Raw genomic sequence first — 24,773 nt, 5'->3', positions numbered from 1 at the left:
GTGTTGGTCACCTGGAAGAGATAAGGTCCTGTCCCCTTCAGTGTTCCTCTCCAGCCCTGATGATTCAGACTAGAATCAGGGAATAGAAGAGACAAGACCTTTCAACAAAATGTCATTGCTCATCGAATATGACTTTGATAATAAATACCAGTTCCTGAAAAAAACAAAAACAAAAACAAAAAAAACAAAATGTCATTGCTCCTATTGCCTCCATCTTTAACATAATCTGAATGTAGACTATGGCAACACAAACCAAAATTTCTGGTTTCTAATGCCATACTCCAGCCCAGTAGTGAGACAGACATGAAGCCTGGCAGTGGGTTTATGGTGACTTACTTAGAGAAGGTTTTGCTGACACAATAATCTGAACCATCCATTTCTTTATGCTCTGGTGGCTTGCTGGACAATTTGGAGTGAATGAAAGAAAAGCTTTTCCTTTGTATACTGAGAGAAGGCCCATTGTGTAACAGGAGGTGGCAAAGAGAACTGGCAAGATGTTTCCTCCTCGGACATTTTCTGGCAGGCAGGGCTTGAGAAAGACTTAAAGGAAGGTTAGGAACCTGGAAATTGATTGGCTTCCCAACACTCACATGGCCCAGTGTACTGCTTTGGAAAGTCATCCTGCATCCCCAGGGGTACAGGTTCTGCAGGCTGGAGATGCTAGTTGAGCCTTCCATTTGCTAGAGCAGTGATGACACTGGATTACTGACCTGCTTGTTTGTACACCAGTATCCCCCAGTCTGGGCAGTGACTTCATTTTCTTTTGGATTTCCAGTACATAGTACACAACCAGGCAAATGTGCAAGCCTCAAAAAATATTTTCTGATTACAGTGTTTGAACGTATATATCCACCATATTTTTGTTTAAAGTAAAAATTGATATGACAGATGTTAGCTAAACTTATTGTAGCAATCAAAAAATTTTTGAAAAAAAAATGTTAGACAAGCTGATATGTTTCTCTCTCTCCATCTCTCTCTCTCGTGCACACACACACAGCCATACCCACATCCACCAGGAGAGAAAAAAAGAGAAGACTGAAGCCTATATAAACTCTATTGTGTTAGCCATAAAAGAATAAAAAAATAGGTTTTCAGTAAGGTCATTTGTTCAGGCTCTGTGTCATAGATTTATTGAACTCAACTTACTGAAACTGCTTTTACCTATTAATAAGACATTTTGCCTATCTCCTCTAATTTCTGAGTAGTCCCATTGGAACTTTTTTCTGAATCTTTTCAAGCCATGAGTTCTGAGTTCATTACAGCTCCATTATCTAGTAGATACATGACTTTGGGCAAATCACCTAATGTCTCTAAATCTCACATTAATATCTCTGAACCTCAGCTACCTTCCCTATAGAGGTAAAAATGAAATATGTAAATGAGAGCATTTTGCAAACCATTGACTAGACTATGGCACAGTTGTTTCTTTGTACTTTTTTTTTTTTTAAAGATTTTATTTATTTATTCATGAGAGGCAGGCTCCATGCAGGGAGCCCGATGTGGGACTCGATCCTGAGATTCCAGGATCACACCCTGGGCTGAAGGTAGATGCTCAACCCCTGAGCCACCCAGGCAACCCTGTTTCTTTAACATAAGCCTATCAAGCTTATAGAGACCCTCTAATACAGCAGTGAAGCATATGGATCTGGAGTGACATTGCCAGATTTTATAGTTTTGCAAGCTCTCTCTACACCTCTCTGTACCTCAATTTTTCCATTTGTGAAATGCTACTAATAATAGAGGTTTCATTGAGGACTAAATGAGAAATTCACATAAAGCCCATGCCAGCACCCAGTGAATTCTCAGTTTATGCTAGTTATAATTATTACAGTGAAGATTCATCAGTATGAATCTGAAGGTATTTAGAGAAAATGGAGTGTCTGTGAAACTGAAATTATTTATAGCTTTAGAAGAAAGGATCCATAGATACTTCACTTCTCTATAAACCAAACCCTGTGGCATGGCTTCCTTAGAACCCTGCTGCCTGGCTGAGAAGTGGTGGTTTGACCTTAGATGCTCCATAAATCCTCTTAGCAAGTTGACCATTCCATGTGGCTAGAACTTCTACCATTGTATTAGGAGGTTCACTGTTTTTTTAGCCTCTCTTCAGATTACTGAAGCAATTTTCTAAAGGGGCTCTTTTACTGTTTGGATTTGGTATAGTCCTCAAGTGAGTTAAAACTTGCTTCCTCAAAAAGTCTGATTAACTTGATACGGTGTTGGCAAATTGAATTTAAATTAAAAAATAAATTAAAATATTAAAATAAAAGTTGAAAAAAATTGATATGGAAGCTCTCACTAATGACGATGGCAAACAGTTTTTCCCACTATAAGTAAGCCCAATAGACAACAGTCTCAATTTACAAAATAGATATATCATAGGGTTTCTAATATGCAAAAGTTTTGCCATTGATGGCTTTTTTAAAAAGAAGATTTTATTTATTCATGAGAGACACACAGAGAGAGAGAGAGAGAGAGAGGCAGAAGGAGAAGCAGGCTCCACAGGGAGCCTGACATGGGAATCAATCCCAGGTCTCCAGGATCAGGCCCTGGGCCGAAGGCAGGCACTGAACCGCTGAGCCATCCGGGCTGCCCCATAGATGGCTTTTAAGTAGCAATTCACTTTGGGTATTTGAATGTGATTAGCTTACAAAATAAAAGCATATATTATGACTTTAAAATAATGTAATCACCTATTATATAAAAATAGTCTCAACAGTAAAGAACTGCACTTCCTTCTGCCAGTGTATCGTCTGCCATTTAAAAAAGACAGTTTTAAAAGTGTTAGCATACATGTGTCTTGTGTTTACATGGTGTTTTTTGCTGTGGTGATTCCAGCTACTTCAAATCATCAGAATAGTGACCTATTGGTCATAAATTTTTTTTTCTGACCATATAAAATATTGTAGGGCGGGTCTAAATTGCAATTCAGCATCACCATACAACTCTTTAAAGCAGAGAGCAGTACAAAGTAAGTATGGAGGGCACCTGGGTGGCTCAATATTTGAGCGTCTGCCTTTGACTCAGAACATGATCCTGGAGACCCAAGATCAAGTCCCATGTCAGGCTCCCTGAATGGAGACTGCTTCTCCCTCTGCCTGTGTCTCTGCCTCTTTCTCCCTGTATCTCTCATGAATAAATAAATAAAATCTTAAAAAAAAAAAAGTAAATATGGCTTAGTCCCAGGAAGTTGGGCGAAATAAAGGATATTAATAAGAAATAATTGGGGAGGTACTGTGAGGATTATTAAAGAACATATATGCCAAAAATAAATAAATAAAATTAAAATAAAATAAAATAAAATAAAATAAAATAAAATAAAATAAAAGAACATATATGCCAATAGTTTATTCTATGGGCAATGGGGAAACTTTGGACCTTATTCAAGAAGTTACAGGTGATATCATCCTCCTGAGAATGTACAGAATCGGTTGGAGCTGGAGGAACTGGAAGAAGGATGCCCTTTGGAGAGCATATTCCAGCCCTCTGGGGCCTGACACAGAAAAAAGAAGCAGACAGTGAATGGGGGAATTTTGCATACTGCCCAGTTGGCAGATGGCAGACAAGGGAGGGAAGGCCAATTTTCACTCTAAAGCCTGCAGTCTCCCCTCCCCCTCCCTCTCCCCCTTTCCCTGTCATGTTTTATATATGTAAGCATGAATGGACAGTTCTCAAGGATGGAGGACTCTTTCAATAGGAGACTGTTCTAAATTTGGAGCCACAGAGCCCAAAACCAATATTGCCTGGGATTTCGCCTTTGTTGAGTATGATTTGTACTTTTCGTCAAAGTCAGCTTTCATGCAGTCTAGGGCTTGTAGTGTTGAGGCATGTTACATACCAGCTGGGAAGAATCCTCAGTGCTTTGCTTTCTTGATCCTAAGAGATATCACATACCTTAGGGATCTTTCTATTATTTAATGAGACATTCAGCAACATTCCTTCCACCTCAAGACAGCCAACGGACAAACTTTGTAAGAAATATAGTTGTAGAGGGAATGGATTTATGCTGGATCTTTGGTATGTTTTGTTTTAATAGCTCCTATTAGTCACAACCCGAGACACTGCGAGGTTCCTCTCTAAATCCACTCCATGCCCCTTCCTCACTTCTGTAACCTTCTGCCATTAACATGGTATGTGTTTACAGATTGCCAAGTACGTATCCAGGGAAAGCATGAAGAGAAGGGAAAAAAGGAAAACCGTCTTAGTCCATCTAGGCTGCTATAACAGAATATGTAGAGCAGAAGCTTATAAACAACAGAAATTTCTTTCTTACAGTTCTAGAGTTTGGAAATCCAGGATCACAGTGCCAACATGGCTGGTGAGGGCCCTTTTTTGCATTACAGACTTCTCAGTGTCCTCACATGATGGAAAGGGCAAGGGATCTGTCTACAGATTCTCTGATAAGGCATTAATCCCAGTCATGAAGGATTAATCACTTCCCAATACCATCCCCTCTGTGGGTGAGGATTCAGCATGTGATTTTTAGGTGGGGACACATTCGGACCATGAAACAAGTCCCAAAGTATTTAATACTTGTTAGGTAGTAAACACATACATATGCACATTGCAGTGAAAGAACCAGGAGTCCTTGTAAACTGGCTTGTGAACCTGTTGTTCACATCAAATGAGTCATCAATGATTTAAGAGCTAATCTATTGGAATAGATATGTCAGGTGTTACCTGCAAAAAGACAGGTAGGTGCATACACCAACAAACACAAGATGTTCTTTATATGAACAGTTAACATACTCCATAATAACAGCCACCCACGATCAGATGCATTCTCCATCAAGCCTTTAGTTCCACACACATTTTATTCTCATAACACTGTAAGGTAGATATTATTACTATAAACCCTACTTTATAAATGAGAAAATTGGAGGAGGTTTGATGATTTGCTGACTCACACAACTCAGTGTTTACTGTGATGAAATATTATAGGGTAAGAAAGAACAGAAGCAAAATCAGCAAAGGGAAAAGGCACAGGGGACAAAGTTCAGAGAAAGCCAAGCACAAGTGTCCAAGAGTGCTCTCCTAGCAGAGTCACACAGGATGCACTTCATTCCTCCAGCAACAAGTGGAGCTAACACACCGGAGGTGTTGCCTACCGGGGAAGCACATTTGAGACTGAGCTGCCTAAGGGCTTTATTGGGGACTGGTCGTGTAGCCAGTCCTTCCATGAGAGACACACAGAGAGAGAGAGAGAGAGAGAGAGACAGGCAGAGGGAGAAGCAGACTCCATGCCAGGAGCCTGATGTGGGACTTGATCCCGGGACTCCAGTATCACGCCCCAGGCCAAAGGCAAGTGCCAAACTGCTGAGCCACCCAGGGATCCCCCAAATTTTTATCTGAAACAACAGTCATTCAGTTGAGTTAAACTTCATCTTTTTGATAATGACAAAATAACCAAAAATCCAGCTGTGGGGAAAAAAAGAAGAGTTCAAGATGATCTCTACAGACAAGCTAAGTAGCAGTACTTGGAAACATGGAAAATGTTATTATTTCTCCTTAAAATATTTGCCAGGGATTCCAGCTAAACATGGTAATCTAAACACATGAGCCTTCTCCACATCTTTCCAGAAACTCACTGAAACAGCAATATTTTTTAAAAGCTGAATCCACAGGGAAAAGAGAATAGAGACAAGGCCACGGCAATGACTGACATTCTGGAAGGCAAAAAGTTGATTGTGGACAAACAACTAACTCCATAGGAACTGGAACCACACTACCCAAAGAAGGAGAAATGAATGAAAAGCCAATTTCTCTCACAGAATCTTGGAAATACTCAGAAGAAGGCACCAGGGATTTTAAAAGGTGTGGAGGAAGCAGGGAGGATTGATGAGAATCTGTACAACCGTTTATTGAACAGCATTAATAACTGGAGAGTTATCCCAATCAGAAGAGTCTTATTTTTCTCTCACCCCTGCCCTTCAAACTACTTTTGAATCTACCTCCCCAATGAGAGGATCAGACTGACCCAATTGTGTTTCCAGTCACTTTTAGATATTGTAAGTATTAGCATCACAGACTTGTTTTCAAGTTTTCAAAGACCAACTGGATATGAAAGAAAACAGTCATGTCATATTACAAACTGAAAGTTGTTTCTCTCTCAGTGGCCCCACCCCACCCCCCAGCAAGCTTGGGATGGATAGGTCCAGCTGGAATGGGGCTGTCTGTTTTCCCCCCCACACCTTCCCGGTTCTACTTCCTCCCCACTCCCCAACTGCCAATACTGGGTGCCCCCAGGATCATGTTTGGACCATGAATGAGAGGAAATGGGAAAGGCCTTATTTACCCAGGATCATTATAATCTGGCATTCCCCTCCCCTCCCCCACCCCCTGGAGGCAAATGCTCAAATGCTGCCTTTTTTTTTTATTATTTTTTTTTTTAGCATCATGGAACATTTATAAATTCTTCACACACCCTTCTTCCATCATCCCTACAGTTAGTTCCCTACTGCAATGACGCACTCTCTGCCTCACCTCTCATGATGCCACTTCAGCTCCAGCTCTGGCATTATGCCCTGCACAGCCTCTGATAGCTGGGCTCCCCTTGCCCCCACAAGCAGCCTTCTTGGATAGGGTCCTGCCTAGGTGATTCCAATATTGCTCATTTCCTCAAAGTGCACAACCCTCATGGGGCTGACAAACTCTTGTCTCACCCATCACAGGCAGCATCAACCAGCTTCTACTGTCCTAGGGGACAGTCAGATCCTAGTATTTTCCCCCACACCAATAGGCCAGGGAACACAAGCCCAGTTCTCTCAAGAGTCTCCAGGCTCCACTTCAGAGCCTTAAGGCAAACGAACCCACAAATTTCCTCGCAAAGTGTGTGGTGATTATTGTGTTAGAGAGATGGAAAAGTCACTCCTTCCTTCCTCTGGAGTCAAGAAGGGGAAATGGCAAGCACACTTGTTTGGCCAACATTTTTTTTCCCAAATAATCTTCTTCTCCCTTGCCTGCTCAATCTGCAGCCTTCTCTTAAATATAAATTAGAGGTAAGTAAGGAGTTAAGGGTTGCTGAATTGGTTTTGCTATTGTTCAGAAAATTCTTTGGGTATATCAAACATGTCAGTTTGGAATGTGGAGGTATTTGTTGCTCTGTGCTCAACACTGAAGCCTCAGTGGAGGTCACTGTCTCCTTTGACATCCTGTGCGACTCACAGGAGGTTCACACACACCTAGCTCTTGGTCTCTACACCCAGCACCACAGGGTAACTACCCCTTCCAGATTCCAGCAAGAAATGGTAAGTATATTCACTGGAGACATGAGCACAGAAGAGCCAGATCTGAGGGAATCTAGACACTGTTATCAGGGGATTAAGTGAAAAACCCACTTCATGATGAAAACAATGAAACCTCTAGTCTCCTACCCCTGGTGGGCCTGTAGAACGCTGGCAGGAAGTCCTAAGAGATTGGATGATTCGTCTTGCAAATACTACATAACACCCTGAGAAAATACCTAGATTTAAGATTATTTGGGAGTGCTCCAGTGAAATGGCCTAATCACTTCCATGTTTTTGGTGCCAGAGAAGACACCAAGTGTGCCACAGAGCTTCCTATAGGACTTTTAATGCCTCATTCTTAAATATAGATGGCTACAAGTCACCAGGTTTTTAAGGAAATTCTACTAACATGAAAGGCAACCTCCCCACCAACCTCCACCAAAAACAAAACAAAACAAAAACAAAAACAAAAGTGGGGGTGGGGGACGGGCAATGTAGAGAACAGAAGAAAATACCTTAATTAATTTTCTCAGAAATATAAGAAAGATACTTTAACCATTAAACAAGAATATGATGTTAGTTTTTAAAAGGAATAATTAAGGGTCGCCTGGTGGCTCAGTGGTTGAGTGCCTGCCTTCACCCCAGGGCATGATCCTGGAGTCCCAGGATCAAGTCCCACATTGGACTCCCTGCATGGAGCCTGCTCCTCTCTCTGCCTGTGCCTCTGCCTCTCTCTGTGTCTCTCATGAATAAATAAATAAAATATTTTTTAAAACTAAAAAGGAATAGTTAAAAGGGCAGGGTGGCACAGTCAGTTAAGAATCTGAGTCTTAAAAAAAAAACAAAAAAGAATCTGAGTCTTGGTTTCAGCTCAGGTCATGATTTCAGAGTCATGAGATCAAGCCCCACATCAGACTTCACAGTCAGCTCAGAGTCTGCTTAAGACTCTCCCTCTGCCCCTCTTCCCTGTGTGTGCACACACACACACTCTCTCTCTCTCTCTAAAATAAGTAAATCTTTTCTTTTTAAAGATTTTTATTCAGAGAGATTGAGAGAGAGAAAGCACAAGCTGGAGGGAAAGGCAGAGGGAGAGGGAGAAGCAGACTCCTGGCTGAGCAGGGAGTCCGATGTGGGGCTGGATCCCATGAGCTTGGGATCATGACCTGAGCTGAAAGCAAACGCTTAACCAACTGAGTCCCTAAAATTAATAAATCTTTTTTAAAAATTTAAAAAGGAATAATTAGAGAATCTTAAAAGCTTTTTGAAACATGAAGGCTAAAATTTTAGAAATAAAGATTGGAATATAACATTGATGAAATCATCCCCTGACCCAAAAAATTGAACACAAGAGAAAAAAATTTTTAAATTAGAGTATTGGTCATAGAGGTCTAATATCAAACTAATAGAAGTCTAAGACCCCAGTAAGTCTTAGTTGTTACCTCCTATACATGGGACACTCTACCTCCAGATCATCCTATAGTTTTTTTATACGTGTATGTAGTCCTCAGGTCTTGGCTCAGAGCTCATCTTCTCTGTGACGATTTCCCTGACCAGCCAGTATGAATTAGTCCAAGCTTCAACTCTGTCACTTAAATATCATTTCATTTCATTTTCTTCCTATTACACCACTAATTGAAATATGTGGTACTATATGAGAGTAAATCATGATATTAGTTACTATTTATGTAGAACTTACTTTGGATCATGCACTGTTATAAGTGCTTTATACCCGCTATCTTATGTAATCCTCACAGCATCTCTATGAGGTAGGAACTATTACTACCACCATTTTTTAAATGGGGAAACTGAGGTACAAATAACTTGCTAGAGGTCACTCAAGAGCAGAGCCAGGACTCACACACCTGCAGTGTGGCCCCAGTCTGTGCTTGTACCTACCACTCTACACGACCTTTCTCTTCAAGGGCCATGAGGGCCATGACTTTGCCAGCTCTTCATCTTCATGGCTTCAAGATCTTCAGCCATGCCTGATGTTTACATAAATGCGCACTCTTCATATATCTGTTCAATAACTGCATTATACTATTGAGGTCATCAGTATAAGGGAAATGGAAAGAAGGAGGTAAATATTTTGCTTGAAAGCCAGTATTTTGCTTGCAAAATCTCAACTACATATCCAATGTCTATCACGTACAAGTTCTGCTTTCCACGTAACTGTAATACACAGTTCCACTAAGCTTTTCTCCACTGTATAATGAGGATCCCCTTTCCTCTGGTTTCCAAGAACATGTTCTTCCATGTTTTCTGAGCTCTTATCAGCAGTGCTTTTAACATCCATGTTTCTACCAACAGTCTGTGACTTTTTAGATATTCTCTCAGGCCTATACCTTTTCTCTACTACATCCCTCACCTCCTTCTAAGTCCTCACCAGCAGCACCTTTAATTTCCACATTTTTACCAGCAGTCCATTTCAAAGCAAGCAAGGCTTTTTCTATCCTGCTCCTCAGAGTTCTCCAGTTCTCTGCCCAATGCTCAATTCAAAACCTCTTCTACATTTTTAGGTACTTTTTACAGCAGCACCCCATTTCCAAGTACCAAAATCTGTATTCATGTCCTATTGCTGCTATAACAAATTACTGCAAATTCTGTGGCTTCAAAGAACAGAAATTTATTATGGTTTCAGAGGTCACAAGTGCTAAGTCAAGGTGTTAGCAGGGCTGCATTCCTTCTGAAAGCTGTAGGGTTAGAACTTATTTCCTGGGCTTTTCCAGCTTCTGGAAGCCACAGAAGCCACTTACATTCCTTCCTCCTCCATCTTCAAAGCAAACAGTGAAGAATATGCAAATCTCACTCTCTCTCTGTCTCTCTTACATATACACACACACTCCTCTGCTTTTTTTTTTTTTAAGATTTTATTTATTTATTCATGAGAGCCACAGAGAGAGAGAGAGAGAGAGACGCAGAGACAGGCAGAGGGAGAAGCAGGCTCCATGCAGGGAGCCCAACGTGGGACTTGATCTTGGGTGGCCAGGACCACAGCCTGGACTGAAGGCGGCGCTAAACCACTGAGTCACCCCGGCTGCTCTCCTCTGCTTTTATCATCACATCTCCTGACCATGACCATCCCGCTTCCTCTTATAGAGACCCTTGTGATCACACTGGGCCCACCCAGATGATCAAGGATAATCTCCCCAGCTCAAGATCCATAACTTAATCATAACTGCAAAATCTCTTTCATAATAAGAAGTTTCTGGGGATTAGGACATGAACATCTTTGAGGGGCCAGTATGCAGCCTATCACACTCACCAACCACGTATAATGGGCCAGGCACTGGAAGACAGACAGTTGCATTGTAGTAAAAAGCAATATGCTCCCTGCCCTCAAGAAATGTATGATCTGGGCAGCATGGGTGGCTCAGTGGTTTAGCGCCATCTTCAGCCCAGAACATGATCCTGGAGATCCAGGATCATGTCCCACATCGGGCTCTCTGCATGGAGGCTGCTTCTCCCCCTGCCTCTCTCTCTCTGTATGTATCTCATGAATAAATAATAAAATCTTTAAAAAAAAAACCTTAAAAAAAAAAAAGAAATGTATGATCTAGTGGGAGAGTCCAACATAAATCCCAAAACCACAATGATAATCACACCAGTGAATAACTGTAGATTGCAGTTAGTGCTCTGAAAGACTGGGAATCACAAGGGGGTTAGTGAGGGTCTCTTTGAGGTAGCAACATTCAATCTGAGGCTGGTAGGGTGATAAGATGCTAGGTAGATGAGGATTAAGAAGACTGTCTGAGTAGAGGGATCAGCAAGTGCAAAGGCTCTGAAGAAAAAGTTTGCGGGATGAAGGGAGGTGGACACAGTAGTAACAAGGTAAGGCTGCAAAGAGGAAGGAGCTAGATCTGTCTGGGACTTCTAGAGCATAGAAGAGAGTTTGGGTTTTATCCAAAGCATAACAGTTAGGGGTTCAGGAATTCTTTTAAGCAGATGAATGATGTCATTACTTTGTTCCATGGAGAACAGATTAAGAGTGGGAGATGGAGATGAGCAAGAAACATTTATACTCAGTGAAGAGAAGACAGTCACTTGAACTGGGCACACAGCAGCTAAGATGGAGATAATTGTACAAATGTCAGATACATCTTGAACCAAAAAATAACCTACAGGACTTATAATTTAGTGTGACTCAAAAGTCCAGGGTATGGCCATAGGTGTGGGGTAGCATCTGGGAAATGTAGGCAGTTAAGGGAGATGAAAAATTAAAGGGACTGAGATACCAGAAAGGAAAATGAGCCATCCATGCACCTTGAAATAATATAGGAAAATAAGACTTGGTTGGAAGAGAGAAGCAGGAACCAGGTGCTAAAATCTTCAATGGATAATGGAGGCAAAGTGACCAGGCTGTCTTTCAATGATAGTTACGAAGAGATGGGGTATCACAGAGTGATGGTATTAGTAGCAGAGAGGGGTTTTACAGAAGGAGCCTGATATGGAAACAGCATTGGGCACAGAAAAGGAGATCAACATACCTCTAATTCTGAGAAAGGAAGGTGGAGAAAATGAGCAATATCCAGTAGAGAAAGGTAAGGAAGTGACCTCATCTAAGGCCAGGAGGAGCAGGACATATTTAGGGAAGGTGACGAGAAATGTGCTAATATTGAGTTGCAAAAGGTATTGTGGACAAATTTGGGTGGGAAGTTCCAGTGCGTGTTGAGTCAAGACAGAAACCACAGAGCATGGAGAGGGAAGGTGAATGAAGGCACTGTGAAAAAGGTGTAACCAGATGCATTTAACTGGTTGCGAGGTTGCCAATGTTGTGAGTTCCAACAATTCATTCCCTAGAGGATGTTGGATATTCAGGGCTGTCTATGTTTACCAGTGGTCTGGAAGGGAGGCCAGGCATATGCTTCCTCATGGTCTTCTACGGTAAGGCCATGGGCGGTTGAATCTATGTTCAAAAGTCTGAGGTTGGATAAAACTGGTACCTACAATGCTCTTACCTATATTCATCTGGCCTTCTTCCATGATTCTGCTCAAACTTCATCTCCACTATAAAGCCTTTCCTGATTTCTCTAATCTTTGTTATGCACCATAGTAACTTGTGCAGACTCCTACTGTGGCAACTATTATACTTTATTGCATTTGCTCTTTATACATTTCTCTCCCTGAATAGTTACTTCTCAAGAGTAAAAATAATGCTTGAATTATTTCCATTTGCCTAGTACAAAGCCTGATGGTCTTAGTAAGAGCTAATCAAATGAAACTCCAATCAATCATTGTTTGCTAGTCACTATTATAATATATAAATTTTAGATTTGAAGAAGGGTTTGTATACTCTTAATATAATAGTTACTGCAGTTTGGTTTACACATTATGTTTAACCTGCCTTCTCAATAGATCATTTTCAGTTAGTTAAAATTAAATACAATAGTTTAGAAATTTTGTCATGATATATATCCTTGGTCTTATACAAATTGTGCTGAATTACCCAGTATTTCTGGTATTTCTGAATTTCCCAAAATTTCAGATTTTCTAGACAATGGCTTTAGAGTCAAGCTAAGTTCACTCACTATAAGGCAGTTACATTTCTTTTTTTTCTTTAAAATTTGAATATAATAAATTTATGTGTCAAAAATCAAACAATACATAAAAATGTACAGCAAAAAGTCTGATGGAGATTTTCCTAGTATATTTAGAGAGCCTACTGATTATTCTCTCCACTGTTTTTTTACCTCCTTCTTTTTCACACCTGATGAATATGTGGGTGAGTTCTAATCTTTTGTTGTTACAAACAGTGCTGCAATAAATACTCTTGTTTATACATCATTTCACACATTTATAAGTAAATACAAGGCACTTCCAATTAAACTAAGTATTAACAACAATGATGCCAAACTATTAAATCTATCTCATGTGGGCACATGATGTAATGAGTGCTGGGTGTTATATACAACTGCTGAATTACTGAACTCTACCTCTGAAACTAATAATACACTATATGTTAACTAATTGAATGTAAATAGAATAACTTTTCCAGCAAATATAGAGAAAAAATATGATCTTACTTTTCTTTTCCTTTCTTTTTTTTTTTTTTTTCCTGAGAGAGAGAGGGAAGGAGGAAGCATGTATGCAGTGGGGAGGGCAGGTGGGGAGGGAGAGGGAGAAAATCTTGGGCAGACTGCACTAAGCATGAAGCGTTTTGCAGGGTTCAATCCCACAACACTGAGATCATGGCCCGAGCTGAAATCAAGAGTCAGACACCTATTGACTGAGCCACCCAGCACTCCTGATCTTACTTTTAATTTAATGATCTCTCCTTTAGTAAAATATTTTTGATTATACTTACTCCAAAGGATGGGTCATTAAATTATTTTAAAAGTAAGAACATATTTTTCCTCTGTATTTGCTGAAAATTTTTTCCTTAATAGAAAGGATGGAGTTCTTATTTTCCTTGTTATACCAAAATTACTTAAGACTCTCAGTTAGGCTAGTGAATCACGTAAGTCCTAAAACATATCATATAAATATATTAACATATAACCAAATATTTCAATCCTAAACAACTTAATTATACTATTTAATTTAGCTTAAATAAGTAATTTAAATAAGTAATTTAAGCTAAATTAAATATTTAATTTCTATAATTAGCTTAGATAACTTAAGCTAAATTAAACTGACTTAGGGTTGAAAAGGATATTAGTCTTTTTTTTATTTTGTTGTCATTGTTCATATTTGTTGTCAACTAAATAAGTGAATAAGAAATAAATGTAACATTATATATCAGTTATGGTGTGTAATAAATTTAACTTGAATTTAAGATACCGATAGTGTGATCTTATAAACAAAGAATGATTGATCTCAGGGATCCCTGGGTGGCTCAGCAGTTTAGTGCCTGCCTTTGGCCCAGGGCATGATCCTGGAGTCCCAGGATCAAGTCCCATGTTGGGCTCCTTGCATGGAGCCTGCTTGTCTCTCCGCCTGTGTCTCTACTTCTCTCTGTGTGTTGTGTCTCTCTCATGAATAAATAAATAAAATCTTTAAAAGAGAATTATTGATCTCTGAGCTGTATTATTTCAAATACTAAATATTAGAAATAATATTTTAAACTGATATTAAAAATAAATGGGTTAGTCATAATAACTGATAATATCATCCTAAAAAAACACTCCTATCTCGTGTAATTAAGTTCATATGGTTGCAAAAGACCCCTCATTCCCAGCTTCGAAGTACTGTCCTTTACAGTAAGTGGTAGACTGATGGGCTACTGTAAATAATGTTCTCAGAACATTGGTCAAGAGGAAATAAGGTGCCTGGTTGACAGCAGGAATGACGTTAATGTTAAGAGGCATGCAGGAAAGGTATGCATGAAAGGATGTCATTGACGTCCTTTAGCTACATATTTATGGAATTACTGACATTACTGATAGAAAATTTGCTCAAATGTTACTGGAAAACAAAATGTCAGTTTAGTTAATAACAAATTGTACATTATGGGGCACCTGGGCTGCTTAGTCAGTTGAGTGTCCTATTCTGCTCAGGTCATGATCTCAGGGTCTTGTGAATGGAGCCCCATGCTGGGCTCAACCCACCCCTTCTACCTTGGTGTATGCAGAGGCGTTCACGTACTCTCTCACTCTCTCTCTCAAATACATAAATAAATATTTTTTAAAAAAATAACATTGTACTTTAAGACCAAGTAATGAAAATGCTCATAATGTTATATGATATTTTTTTAGAAAGCATAAAGACTTGTGACTAATGAGTCAGCATAGCCAAGCATAAATGGTTGATGTATATAACTGAAAGGAAAAAGAAATAAGTTGATTATCAGGAAACTTTAAACAGCAAATATACTAAGTGGCAGACCTTCCACAGAAGATTTGAAAAGTCTTGGTTGTTGAGGTATTAAAGTGAAACAGAATTGAATGCTAGAAAAATAAACTCGAAAGAACAATCCTTCTTTAGCAGAAGTAAATGCCGAAAATGACCTAATAGATTTTTTCTTTCAAAATTCCAGTATTCAATGAACACTGCCTCTAAGTGCCTCTTTTGTTGGATTTGTCTGTCAGTTTATGCATTAATTAGATTGCTTAAAAACTGCATTGTTCGCAACAACAGAAAAAAAACATGTTAAACAGTATTGGAATTGGTTAACATTCCCAGACACATGACTTTGTTCTATATTCTAAGTCAGTTCCTTGAGATATGACCGGAGTTTCCCATTATAAACTGCCTAAATATGAAAACAGTAGTGATTTAGCAGAGTGGCACTGCTGGGTTTGTTAGGAACTTTGTGGTTTTCAGTTCATAATGCTATGCATTTTTTCAGAAATATTTATTATCTGTTTATGCTTATAGTCTTTTTTACATTCTGTAAAAAATCTATCGGTAAATAGCTCTATATAAAATGACTTTGGCAATAGGCATTAAAACATGAAAATACTTACTGTTTTCTATGTTTTTATAAACCTTTATCTTTTGGAGGTCAGCCAAAGCATTGACCCTAAATAAATCCAGATATGGAAAGATGTAGCTGCTGTTTGAAAAGGAAGAGGTATTAAACCAATCTGACCTACGAAGCCTAGAAATAGTAGATGATTTAACTTAGCTAATATCTCTAAAGCACCAATGATGGTACATGGTTCAGGCCAGAGGAAAGGAAAGGTGAGTGCAGAGAGATTGCAGGACATAATCAGTATCTTATATCCTAACTTCAAAATATAACTCTATTCGTACCTTTCTACCTTGTACCTAAATTCATTTCACTGTGAAAATAGTCACTGTTCCCAAAACGTGCTTAGGGAGTGAACCATAAGGGGAGAGGTATAAATGGGGCAAAGGAGGTTAGGAACAAATATGTGGAAATGTAAGAGCTCGTTCCAAGGTACAGCTTATGACTAGAGGAATGCACAGACGGAAAGGTTATGGGAGAAGATTAGAAAAAGACCTCATGCACTAAAGCTACATTCAGTAGACAATAGGGAAGGCATAGACATATTTTGAGGGAGGGAATGACATTATTAAAATAGTACCTTAGGAAATTGAGCTTGAGACCAGCTGAGAAACCTGAAATAATTCAAGCAAAAAGCAATGAGAGCATAAATCAGTCCATTAGCAATGGGAAAGAGAAAACATATAGATATGGAGAAAATAGAATCCACAGGATATGATATCTCATCGAATATGGGGGACAAGAGAATAAGAAAGAAGTAAAAGATGGTTGACATTGGATCAAATATCCACCTTTGCTACAATCAGCTGTGGCTAAGGTAGGGTCACCTGGTAGGAACATGGCCTTGTAGGCCTGCCTCTTTGACAGGCACTACCCGTAGAGAATTAAATCTAAGAAATGGGAAAATGAGGCATCCAAAACTATTAAATTCCACTAAAAAATTGTGTATCGGGCAGCCCAGGTGGCCCAGCGGTTTAGCGCCACCTTCGGCCCGGGGCGTGATCCTGGAGACCCAGGATCGAGTCCCATGTCGGGCTCCCTGCATGGAGCCTGCTTCTCCCTCTGCCTGTGTCTCTGCCTCTCTCTCTCTCATAAATAAATAAAATCTTTTTTAAAAATTATGTATTAACCCCAAATAACCATGCACACACTTCAAAACTAGACTGAGATCAAAGATTATCAGGGTGAAGATTCTGTAAATCCAGTTCTATTCTGTGAATAGTATAGGATCAAAATATGCCACCCCAAACTATGCCACTTTGGCTTAAGGATTACTTTGAGCTAACAAGAATGGAGACAAGAGATGTGGAAAGAAACCTTCCTGGCGCTTCCGTTCGTTCTCTGCGCACGGTCTGATTCACTTGGAAGCCTAAAACCTGTGCCCTTATCCTTGTTACTTTTCTACCAGGTTATCATTCTTTGTTCAGTTACTAAATCTGATCAGCACAAGTCCTGGTCACCCTTTGAGTGACTCCTCACCATATTTCTCATGTGCATGTATACTGCATGAGCTAATAAACTGGTTCTTCTCTCATTAATCTATCTTGTATCAGTCTAATTTGCATGACTCCAGGTACAGAACATAAGAGGATATGGGGGATAAGTTTTTATTCCTCTCCTACACTGTATACATTAAATCTTTATGAGATAAAACATAAAGAAAAAACCTGATAATTCACATGCTGCTAAAAAAAAAAAAAAAAAAAAAAAACAAGGAAACTGCCTTTCTGTTTGAGCTAAAGCCAGGCAATTATTTGGGGTTTTTCAATATTCAAAGGACAGGGTGGATCCTTTATATATTTTTATACTTCAGTTGATTACAGAGGTAAGAGCCAATAGCTCTCTACTGCTCTAAATAAGTAGATCATTTCTGTATCTTCCATTAGTCTCCCATGCTATACGAACTCTACTGTCCAGGTTTTATTTTTTTTTAATTTTTTTTAATTTATTTATTTATGATAGTCACAGAGAGAAAGAGAGAGAGGCAGAGACACAGGCAGAGGGAGAAGCAGGCTCCATGCACCGGGAGCCCGATGTGGGATTCGATCCCGGGTCTCCAGGATCGCGCCCTGGGCCAAAGGCAGGCGCCAAACCGCTGCGCCACCCAGGGATCCCTGTCCAGGTTTTAATAACAAATAACTGAGATGCAAAATGTTATACCTATGTATGTTTGAACATTTTGCTGGAGATTGTTTATACTTAATTTTTAAAAAGATTTTATTTATTTATTCATGAGAGACACACACAGAGGCAGAGACATAGGCAGAGGGAGAAGCAGGCTCCCTGCGAGATCCCGATACGGGACTCAATCCCACGACCCCGGCACCATGACTTGAGCCAAAGGCAGATGCTCAACCACTGAACCACCCAGGTGCCCTTGTTTATACTTTTCATAAGATTTACAACGTGATATTGGACACAAGTGATTCCAGAACCCTGGTAAAGGGGATACTATGTTGGACTAGGACTCAAAATATCTAGTTTCTATTATGCTCTGTTATTTGTGATCTTAAACGATTCTAGTATTCTGATCTTTATTTTCCTTATCTGTAAAATGGGGTTAATAATAGCTGTAATGCTTTCTTCATACAAATGTTTTGAGGTTACAATTCAATATGTAATTTATATGGCGTTTAGAAATGTAAAGCATCATTATCTTAGGTAAGCAAAGAAGTCCTTCTTCAAACTTCAATGTATTTCTTCTATAAACACCAGCACTAACCCTGCAAGTATATGAAACATTCACAACATTGAAAACCATACAATCAGGGCGCCTCGGTGGCTCGGTCGGTTAAGCGTCTGCCTTCAGCTCAGGTCACGATTCCAGGGTCCAGGATCCAGACCCATGTCAGCCTCCCTGACCAGTGGAGAGCCTGCTACTCCCTCTCCCTCTGCCGCTCTCCCTGCTTGCACTTCACTCTCTCTCTCAAGTAAATAAATAAAATCTTTAAAAAAAGAGAAAAAGAAAAAGAAAACTGTGGAATCCCTAAGGAATGCATTGTTTCCACCATAAACTTTATAGCTCCATTTTAACTCTACTTTTTATCTTCAAAATTCAAATGAACATTTATTGTAATTTCAGATTCCTGAGCTACCATCTAGCACTAAGATCAAAACAATGTATCTTTGAACCTGAATCAGCTAAAATAAAATATACTAGACAAAATCACCCTTTAATGTATTGGTGGAATGCTAACAACTGCTGAGTGATCACCCGGTGCAAATCCATCCTTGGCCTCATGCCCAAACTGTGTTGAGATCTTTGTAGGTCATGTAAGAGATATCTGTGGCATGTTTGGCCTTGAACATCCCAACAGGTGCTCCTTCTGTCTAGACTTAAAAGGAGTCAGATAGAATTTGAACGTTCTAATTACATCCTAGGCTTCTTAGCATTTCCTAAGGCCACTGACCACCTATAATTAAAATAGTAAAAACATTTCTCAGACTAGGATAGACTATAAATACAATTGATCAAATATTCAGATCTACATATCAAAATAATGAATAAATTGGTTCTTTTTAGATGAACTATATGACAAGTATGAAGGGAACTAGCTGGATTTTTTAAGTATTCGACAGTTTTTCAATTACAAAGAATCATGTGTTTTTCAGTACAACTTCTCTGGATTATTGCTTGTAGCAATATAATTTCCTCTATTTTTTTTAACTTGTCTTCCCTTTTCCCTCTCTTGACTTTTTATCTTATTTTTGAAACATGAATATCTTTTACTCTCACCCATTAATCACTGAACACAAGAGAAATGTTTTTGCAAAGTAACTTTTCTCACAAAAAAGGCACAGCCAATATGACAAGGGAAAATGTTTATGTGATGGGCTGTGCTGCATTAAAATGGTGATGTAATTTCTAACTTCTTTTTAAAATAAAAACCCTCAATTTATAGACGTAATATTATTTAGCTTGTGGATTTGAGAGGACTAATTAGAAGCATTGGTGCAATTAGCACTCTGCTTTTGACTTTGCATTCACCACTGCCATTGTGAATCAGACCAGATCTTATGATTAAAATGTCCACAAATATTTGCAAAGTAATATTTGTAAATCAGAGCATCTCGAATGTTTACTTTCTTGTTAAGATATTTTTTTTTTTTTTTTAATTCATGATAGACACAGAGAAAGCGAGAGAGAAGCAGAGACACAGGCAGAGGGAGAAGCAGGCTCCATGCCAGGAGCCCAATGCGGGACTCGATCCCAAGACTCCAGGATCGCGCCCCGGGGCCAAAGGCAGGTGCTAAACCCCTGAGCCTCCCGGGGATTCCTCCCCACCCCCCTCAAATGCTTACTTTTGAAATATTTTCAAAACCTGAGTTGCACCTCACATTTATATCTCAGTTGATTTATGCAGAATCTAATGACAGAGGTGTTAGAATGGGCACTGACATGTATTACAAATGGGCTACAGAAGTTCAGGAAACCAATCAGTAGGAATGTCTACCATATGTTATGTTAAATGTTTGGAGCAGTTGTACAGCTGTTGAGGGAATGAAGTTGCAACACAAAGACTGCCCACATTTACAACTGTAAAGTGAGCAGACCAGTTTCCCCTTGTACTCAGAAAGAATGACAGTACCATACCCATCCCAGCCTGGGATAAAGTATCATGCAAGGTCCTAGATTCTCTCCATTAGATGGTAACCAAATCCCCTTAGGCATAAGGGGATCTGTTATTTATAGGAATTGTGGTTGCCAAGCCTAAAGGGAACAGGAGAAAGCTCTTAACTTCCATCTTCCTCCACCCACTGAGAGGAGGTCCTTCAAAGAAGCAGACAACACAAAATCCCAAAAGATATAACCAACCCAAACACTCAAGACAGCCAGTTTAGAAACAAGTTTTCATTGACGGACAGAAATAGTTTACTCATAAGCCCAGACCTCTCATGTTAATAACAGTACTACTAGGCTGTTCACTTTGCTGGTTTATATCTTGACATTTGAAATAAGGACCCTGAGGGAAGTTGAATATGCCATGCCAAAATTATGGCTCTTTGGCATAATAATTATTTGGACTGGTTATTGTTGAGAGGTGTCAGACACAGGACAATCTCTGAAAAAACAAAATTATGAAAACAATGGAGAAATACGCAGCTACTCAAGGAAATCACAGCTTCTTTTTCATTCTTAGTGTAAATCTCTATAATAATCAAATGACTGTTTTCAACTTTCTTTTATAAGATTTTAAACCGTTTCAAATCATTAGACCTTCTCAGGGTTCAATGAGCTGATTGGGCAAGAGAAATTCTTGCATACAAATGGAAAATTTTCCTTCCTTTCTCTCTGTAGTTTTTTTTTTTTCTTTTTAAGATTTTTATTTATTTATTCAAGAGAGAGACAGCAAGAGAGAGTAGTAAGAGGTGGGGAGAGGGGGAAGCAAGATTCCCCACTGAGCAGAGCCTGATGCAGGGCTGGATCCCAGAATCCTGGGATCATGACTTGAGCCAAAGGCAGAGCTTAACCAACTGAGCCACCCAGGCGCCCGTCTCTCTGTAGTTCTAAAATCAAATGAAATGATTTATTATGGAAACTAATTAAATGAAATATGAGCCCAAATTAAATTCGTGTCTTTTTTTCCTCCCTTTTCCTTTTTTTCTCACCACCAGTTTCTACCCATATCCTTTTGTTAGGCCTGCTGCACTAGCTATGCATCCCTGAGCCTTGCCTGAGGGGCCCCATTCTGTGTCTGAAAAATAAACCTCTCTCCCTGCTAGGCCCCAGGTCCTACCCCCTGCACACAGACAAATGGCCCTTTCCACCCCTGCTGCCAGTCAAGCCCTCTCACTTCCTTCACATCACTGGCAATGACTTCTCCTGTCTCTACCCCTTTAGATATGCAGCTCTTTTAAATCTCCACCTTAATTTAGCAAATCATAATATGTACTTACTATTCTTATACACATTCTATTCATTGTATATGCTAGTTTTCTTATTTGGTTGCCTATGCTGTATGTGTCCATCTAAAAATATAAGGTCCTGGGGAAAAGAGCCATGCCTGGAAAACATGCCAAGGACAGAGCCTCTCATGATGCCATGTGCAAAGAACATTCAAAAAATAATAATAATCAGAGCAGCAATACCTAGGTGAAAGGAAGGTACAGATCTTTTTGAAATAAAAACAACAAACTTAAAGGAACTCCGTGTACTTCTTAGTTCATGCCTAGAAATCAACCTTTTCTTTCCTAATCTCAGCAAAATATCAGAAAAGAGATATGAGACTACCTGAAGATATCTTCTAGATCACCGGGTTATAAAAGTACTTTGCCAAAGGGATTGGGGTTTTTGGACTTACGTTAAAGCATCCATGAATTAACAAAAATGCATAATCAACAACTCCACATAGGATAGGGAAAAGCTGGAAAGGCAAAAGTGTTTAATCTCATAATTCTCTTTTTACTCACTAACCCTATACTCGATGGAAGTGTATATTTCCCTTGAAATTAGCAATGAGCAGGGCAGAAATAGAATATCTGACTATGGAAATAGGGGGTGCTAAATTTTTCACTGCAGCAGCGTGATCTCGTTTTAACACAAAAGAGGGTTTCCACTCAATTCCTGACTAATCTTAGTAGAAATTTTTGTTTGGCACCGTTTACATATTATTTCTGGTAACTGAAATCGTGGATTGGGATGGGTTGCGGGTAAGTGAAGTTGGAACCTTACTTCAATCTTCCTCCTTCAGAATGCTGAAACGTGGGTTTATGTCTCCTAAAAGTTCAGTTTGCATAGCTCTTCCTCCCAAGATATTTAGGTGGCAGGCCTACCTGCCCATCCTTTACTTTCCTTTAAAAAAAAAAAAAAAGCTGCTCTTCAGTTTTTAACGTAATTGAAGTCTTCCAATGAGTAAGAGCAGGAAGACGGTTTTTTCCCTACACCTAAATCATCAGAAGTAATAGGCAGCTAGGCTAATTATCATCGATTAGCATAAGAATGAAAACCATTAAGGCGGCTCCCACAGTTTAATAAGAGAATGCCCTTAGGCTAATATGATTTGTAACTCATAGAAGCTTTGAATTTCCACAAGCCAAAGACCAGCCTTCTGCTTTTAGGAGCGCAGAGGCAGTCTCCCCTCCCTCTCCCACCGTCATCCCGGTTCTGCATTACCGACATCCCTCCCTCGTTTCGCACACCCGCCAGGAAAGCCCTGTTTACAGCCAGGAACGCCCCCCCCCCCCCAAGACCTGGTCCCCCCACCTCCCGTGCATCGTAGCAATTGGAAAAAAAAAACCTTCCTCTTCCTTTCCAAACTTCAAAACAGGTAGGGGGGAGGGAGGGGGGCTGCGAGCAGCCTTTCATCTCCCGTTTACAAACGCAGCTGTGAAAAAGCCCGAGGAGGGCACATCCTGTGAGCAAGTTTGCAAAGGAGGGCAGCCCGGCTGGCCCCGGCGGTTTAGCGCCGCCTTCGGCCCCGGGCGGGATCCTGGGGACCCGGGATCGAGACCCGCGTCGGGCTCCCTGCGTGGAGCCTGCTTCTCCCTGTGCCTGCGTCTCTGCCTCTCTCTCTGTGTCTCTTATGAATAAATAAATATAATCTTAAATAAAAAAAGAATGTCACTGGGCAGCCCAAGTGGCTCAGCGGTTTAGCGCCTGCCTTCGGCCCAGGGCGTGATCCCGGAGTCCCGGGGTCGAGTCCCCCGTCTGGGTCCCCGCATGGAGCCTGCTCCTCCCTCTGCCTGTGTCTCTGCCTCTCTCTCTCTCTCTCTCTGTCTATCGTGAATAAATAAATAAATAAATCTTAAAAAAAAAAAAAAAGAAGATGATGATGATGATTGCAAGGGCAGCCCGCGTGGCTCAGCGGTTTAGCGCCTCCCTTCGGCCCAGGGCGGGATCCCGGGGACCCCGGATCGAGTCCCAGCAAGGAGCCTGGCTTCTCCCTCCGTGTCTCTCTTTCTCATGAATAAATACATAAAATCTTAAAAAAAAAAAAAAAAAAAAAAAGGAAGGAATGGAAGGTCTCGATAACACACAGCGCTGCCCCCGTGTCTCCGCAGCATCGCAGGCGCGTCTTTGTTACCTTCATGGTGGCGGGGGGCGCGCGGCGGGCAGCGCGGTGCGTCCCCGGCGGCGGTGCGGGGCCCGGAGCCCGGAGCCCGGAGCGCGCGGCGGAGGCGGCGGCGGCGGCGGCGGCGGCGGCGGCGGGGGGCGCCCGCGGCTGCTGCTCCACGTGGCGGGCGGGCGGGCCTGCAGCCTGGGCGGCGGCGGCGGAGGTCGCGGGCCGGCTGGCAGGTTGCATCAGCAGGAAGAGCCCCGCGGCGGGGTTTCCCCAGCGCGCCCCGCAGGGTCGAGTCTCCCCCGGCGCCGCGCTCCAGGGGGTGCGGGTGTTTCCAGCGCGTTTCCACGTGCTCCGCCCTAGTTCCCGACGGCGAGCCTGGCGATGCCAAGGAGAAGGAGGGAACCCATCACCGTCGCCACTCCCTCCCCCGCTGGCCGCCAGCCCGCCTCACTTCCCACTCCCCCGGAGGAACCTTCCCGCACGTCCTGTTCAAAATCAGACAGTGGATTCCCATCATCAAAAGCAGAAAAGTTTAAACGTAGAGGACGTGTGTCTGGCTTTTGCGTTTGCCAATCTGTTTCTCCCACCCTTTGTTTCAGTGCCACAGCCCACCGTCACATGCCACCGTTTTTTGCCAGTTTCTTCTAGATCTGAAGAAAAAAAAACAAAACAAAACAAAAAAAAACACAAAAAACCTTAATCCTTTGCCTTGAGCATATAGAATTCTGATTTGAACATTGCTTGCTAGCCCGGCGCATCCTCTGTGGGATGCCTCCCCGTTTCACAAGAGCTCCAGCGCTGTTACTTTTCCAGACCAGATGATCAGGTCAGGCACCTGAACTTTTGCTTAAATGCCCTCCTGCTTCATCACCCCCTCTGGGACCCTCCTGTTTTTGTTCATCTCAGATGAAGTCTTCTCTAGGAAGGTCTCACTGAGTCTCTCAAGCAAACCTGAGCCTTTTGTGTATGGGTGTGCTTTGTCCTTACCCTGTTTAAAAATCCATTCTCTTTGCATTATTTGCACAGATGGCACTTCATGAGATTATGAGATTCTTTTTTTATTTTTTTGAAGATTTTATTTATTTATTCATGATAGAGAGAGAGAGAGAGAGGTAGAAACACAGGCAGAGGGAG

General features: G+C 40.9%; 1 protein-coding gene across 1 annotated transcript in view; it reads right to left on the bottom strand.

Moving 5' to 3' along the window:
* BCAT1 (branched chain amino acid transaminase 1) overlaps nt 1-23,765 on the bottom strand; it is a 101,208-nt gene extending 77,443 nt beyond the window's left edge. The window contains exon 1 of the mRNA XM_077870721.1: nt 23,661-23,765. Coding sequence (XP_077726847.1) covers nt 23,661-23,666 — 6 coding nt within the window. The 5' untranslated portion in view covers nt 23,667-23,765. The remainder of the gene's footprint in view (nt 1-23,660) is intronic.
* Between the last annotated feature and the right edge of the window lie 1,008 nt (nt 23,766-24,773).

This window comes from Canis aureus, chromosome 25 (genome assembly GCF_053574225.1).
Source record: "Canis aureus isolate CA01 chromosome 25, VMU_Caureus_v.1.0, whole genome shotgun sequence".
Taxonomy (NCBI): Eukaryota; Metazoa; Chordata; class Mammalia; order Carnivora; family Canidae; genus Canis; species Canis aureus.
Note: the sequence above shows the minus strand (reverse complement) of the source record. Positions and strands in the feature narration are given on the sequence as shown.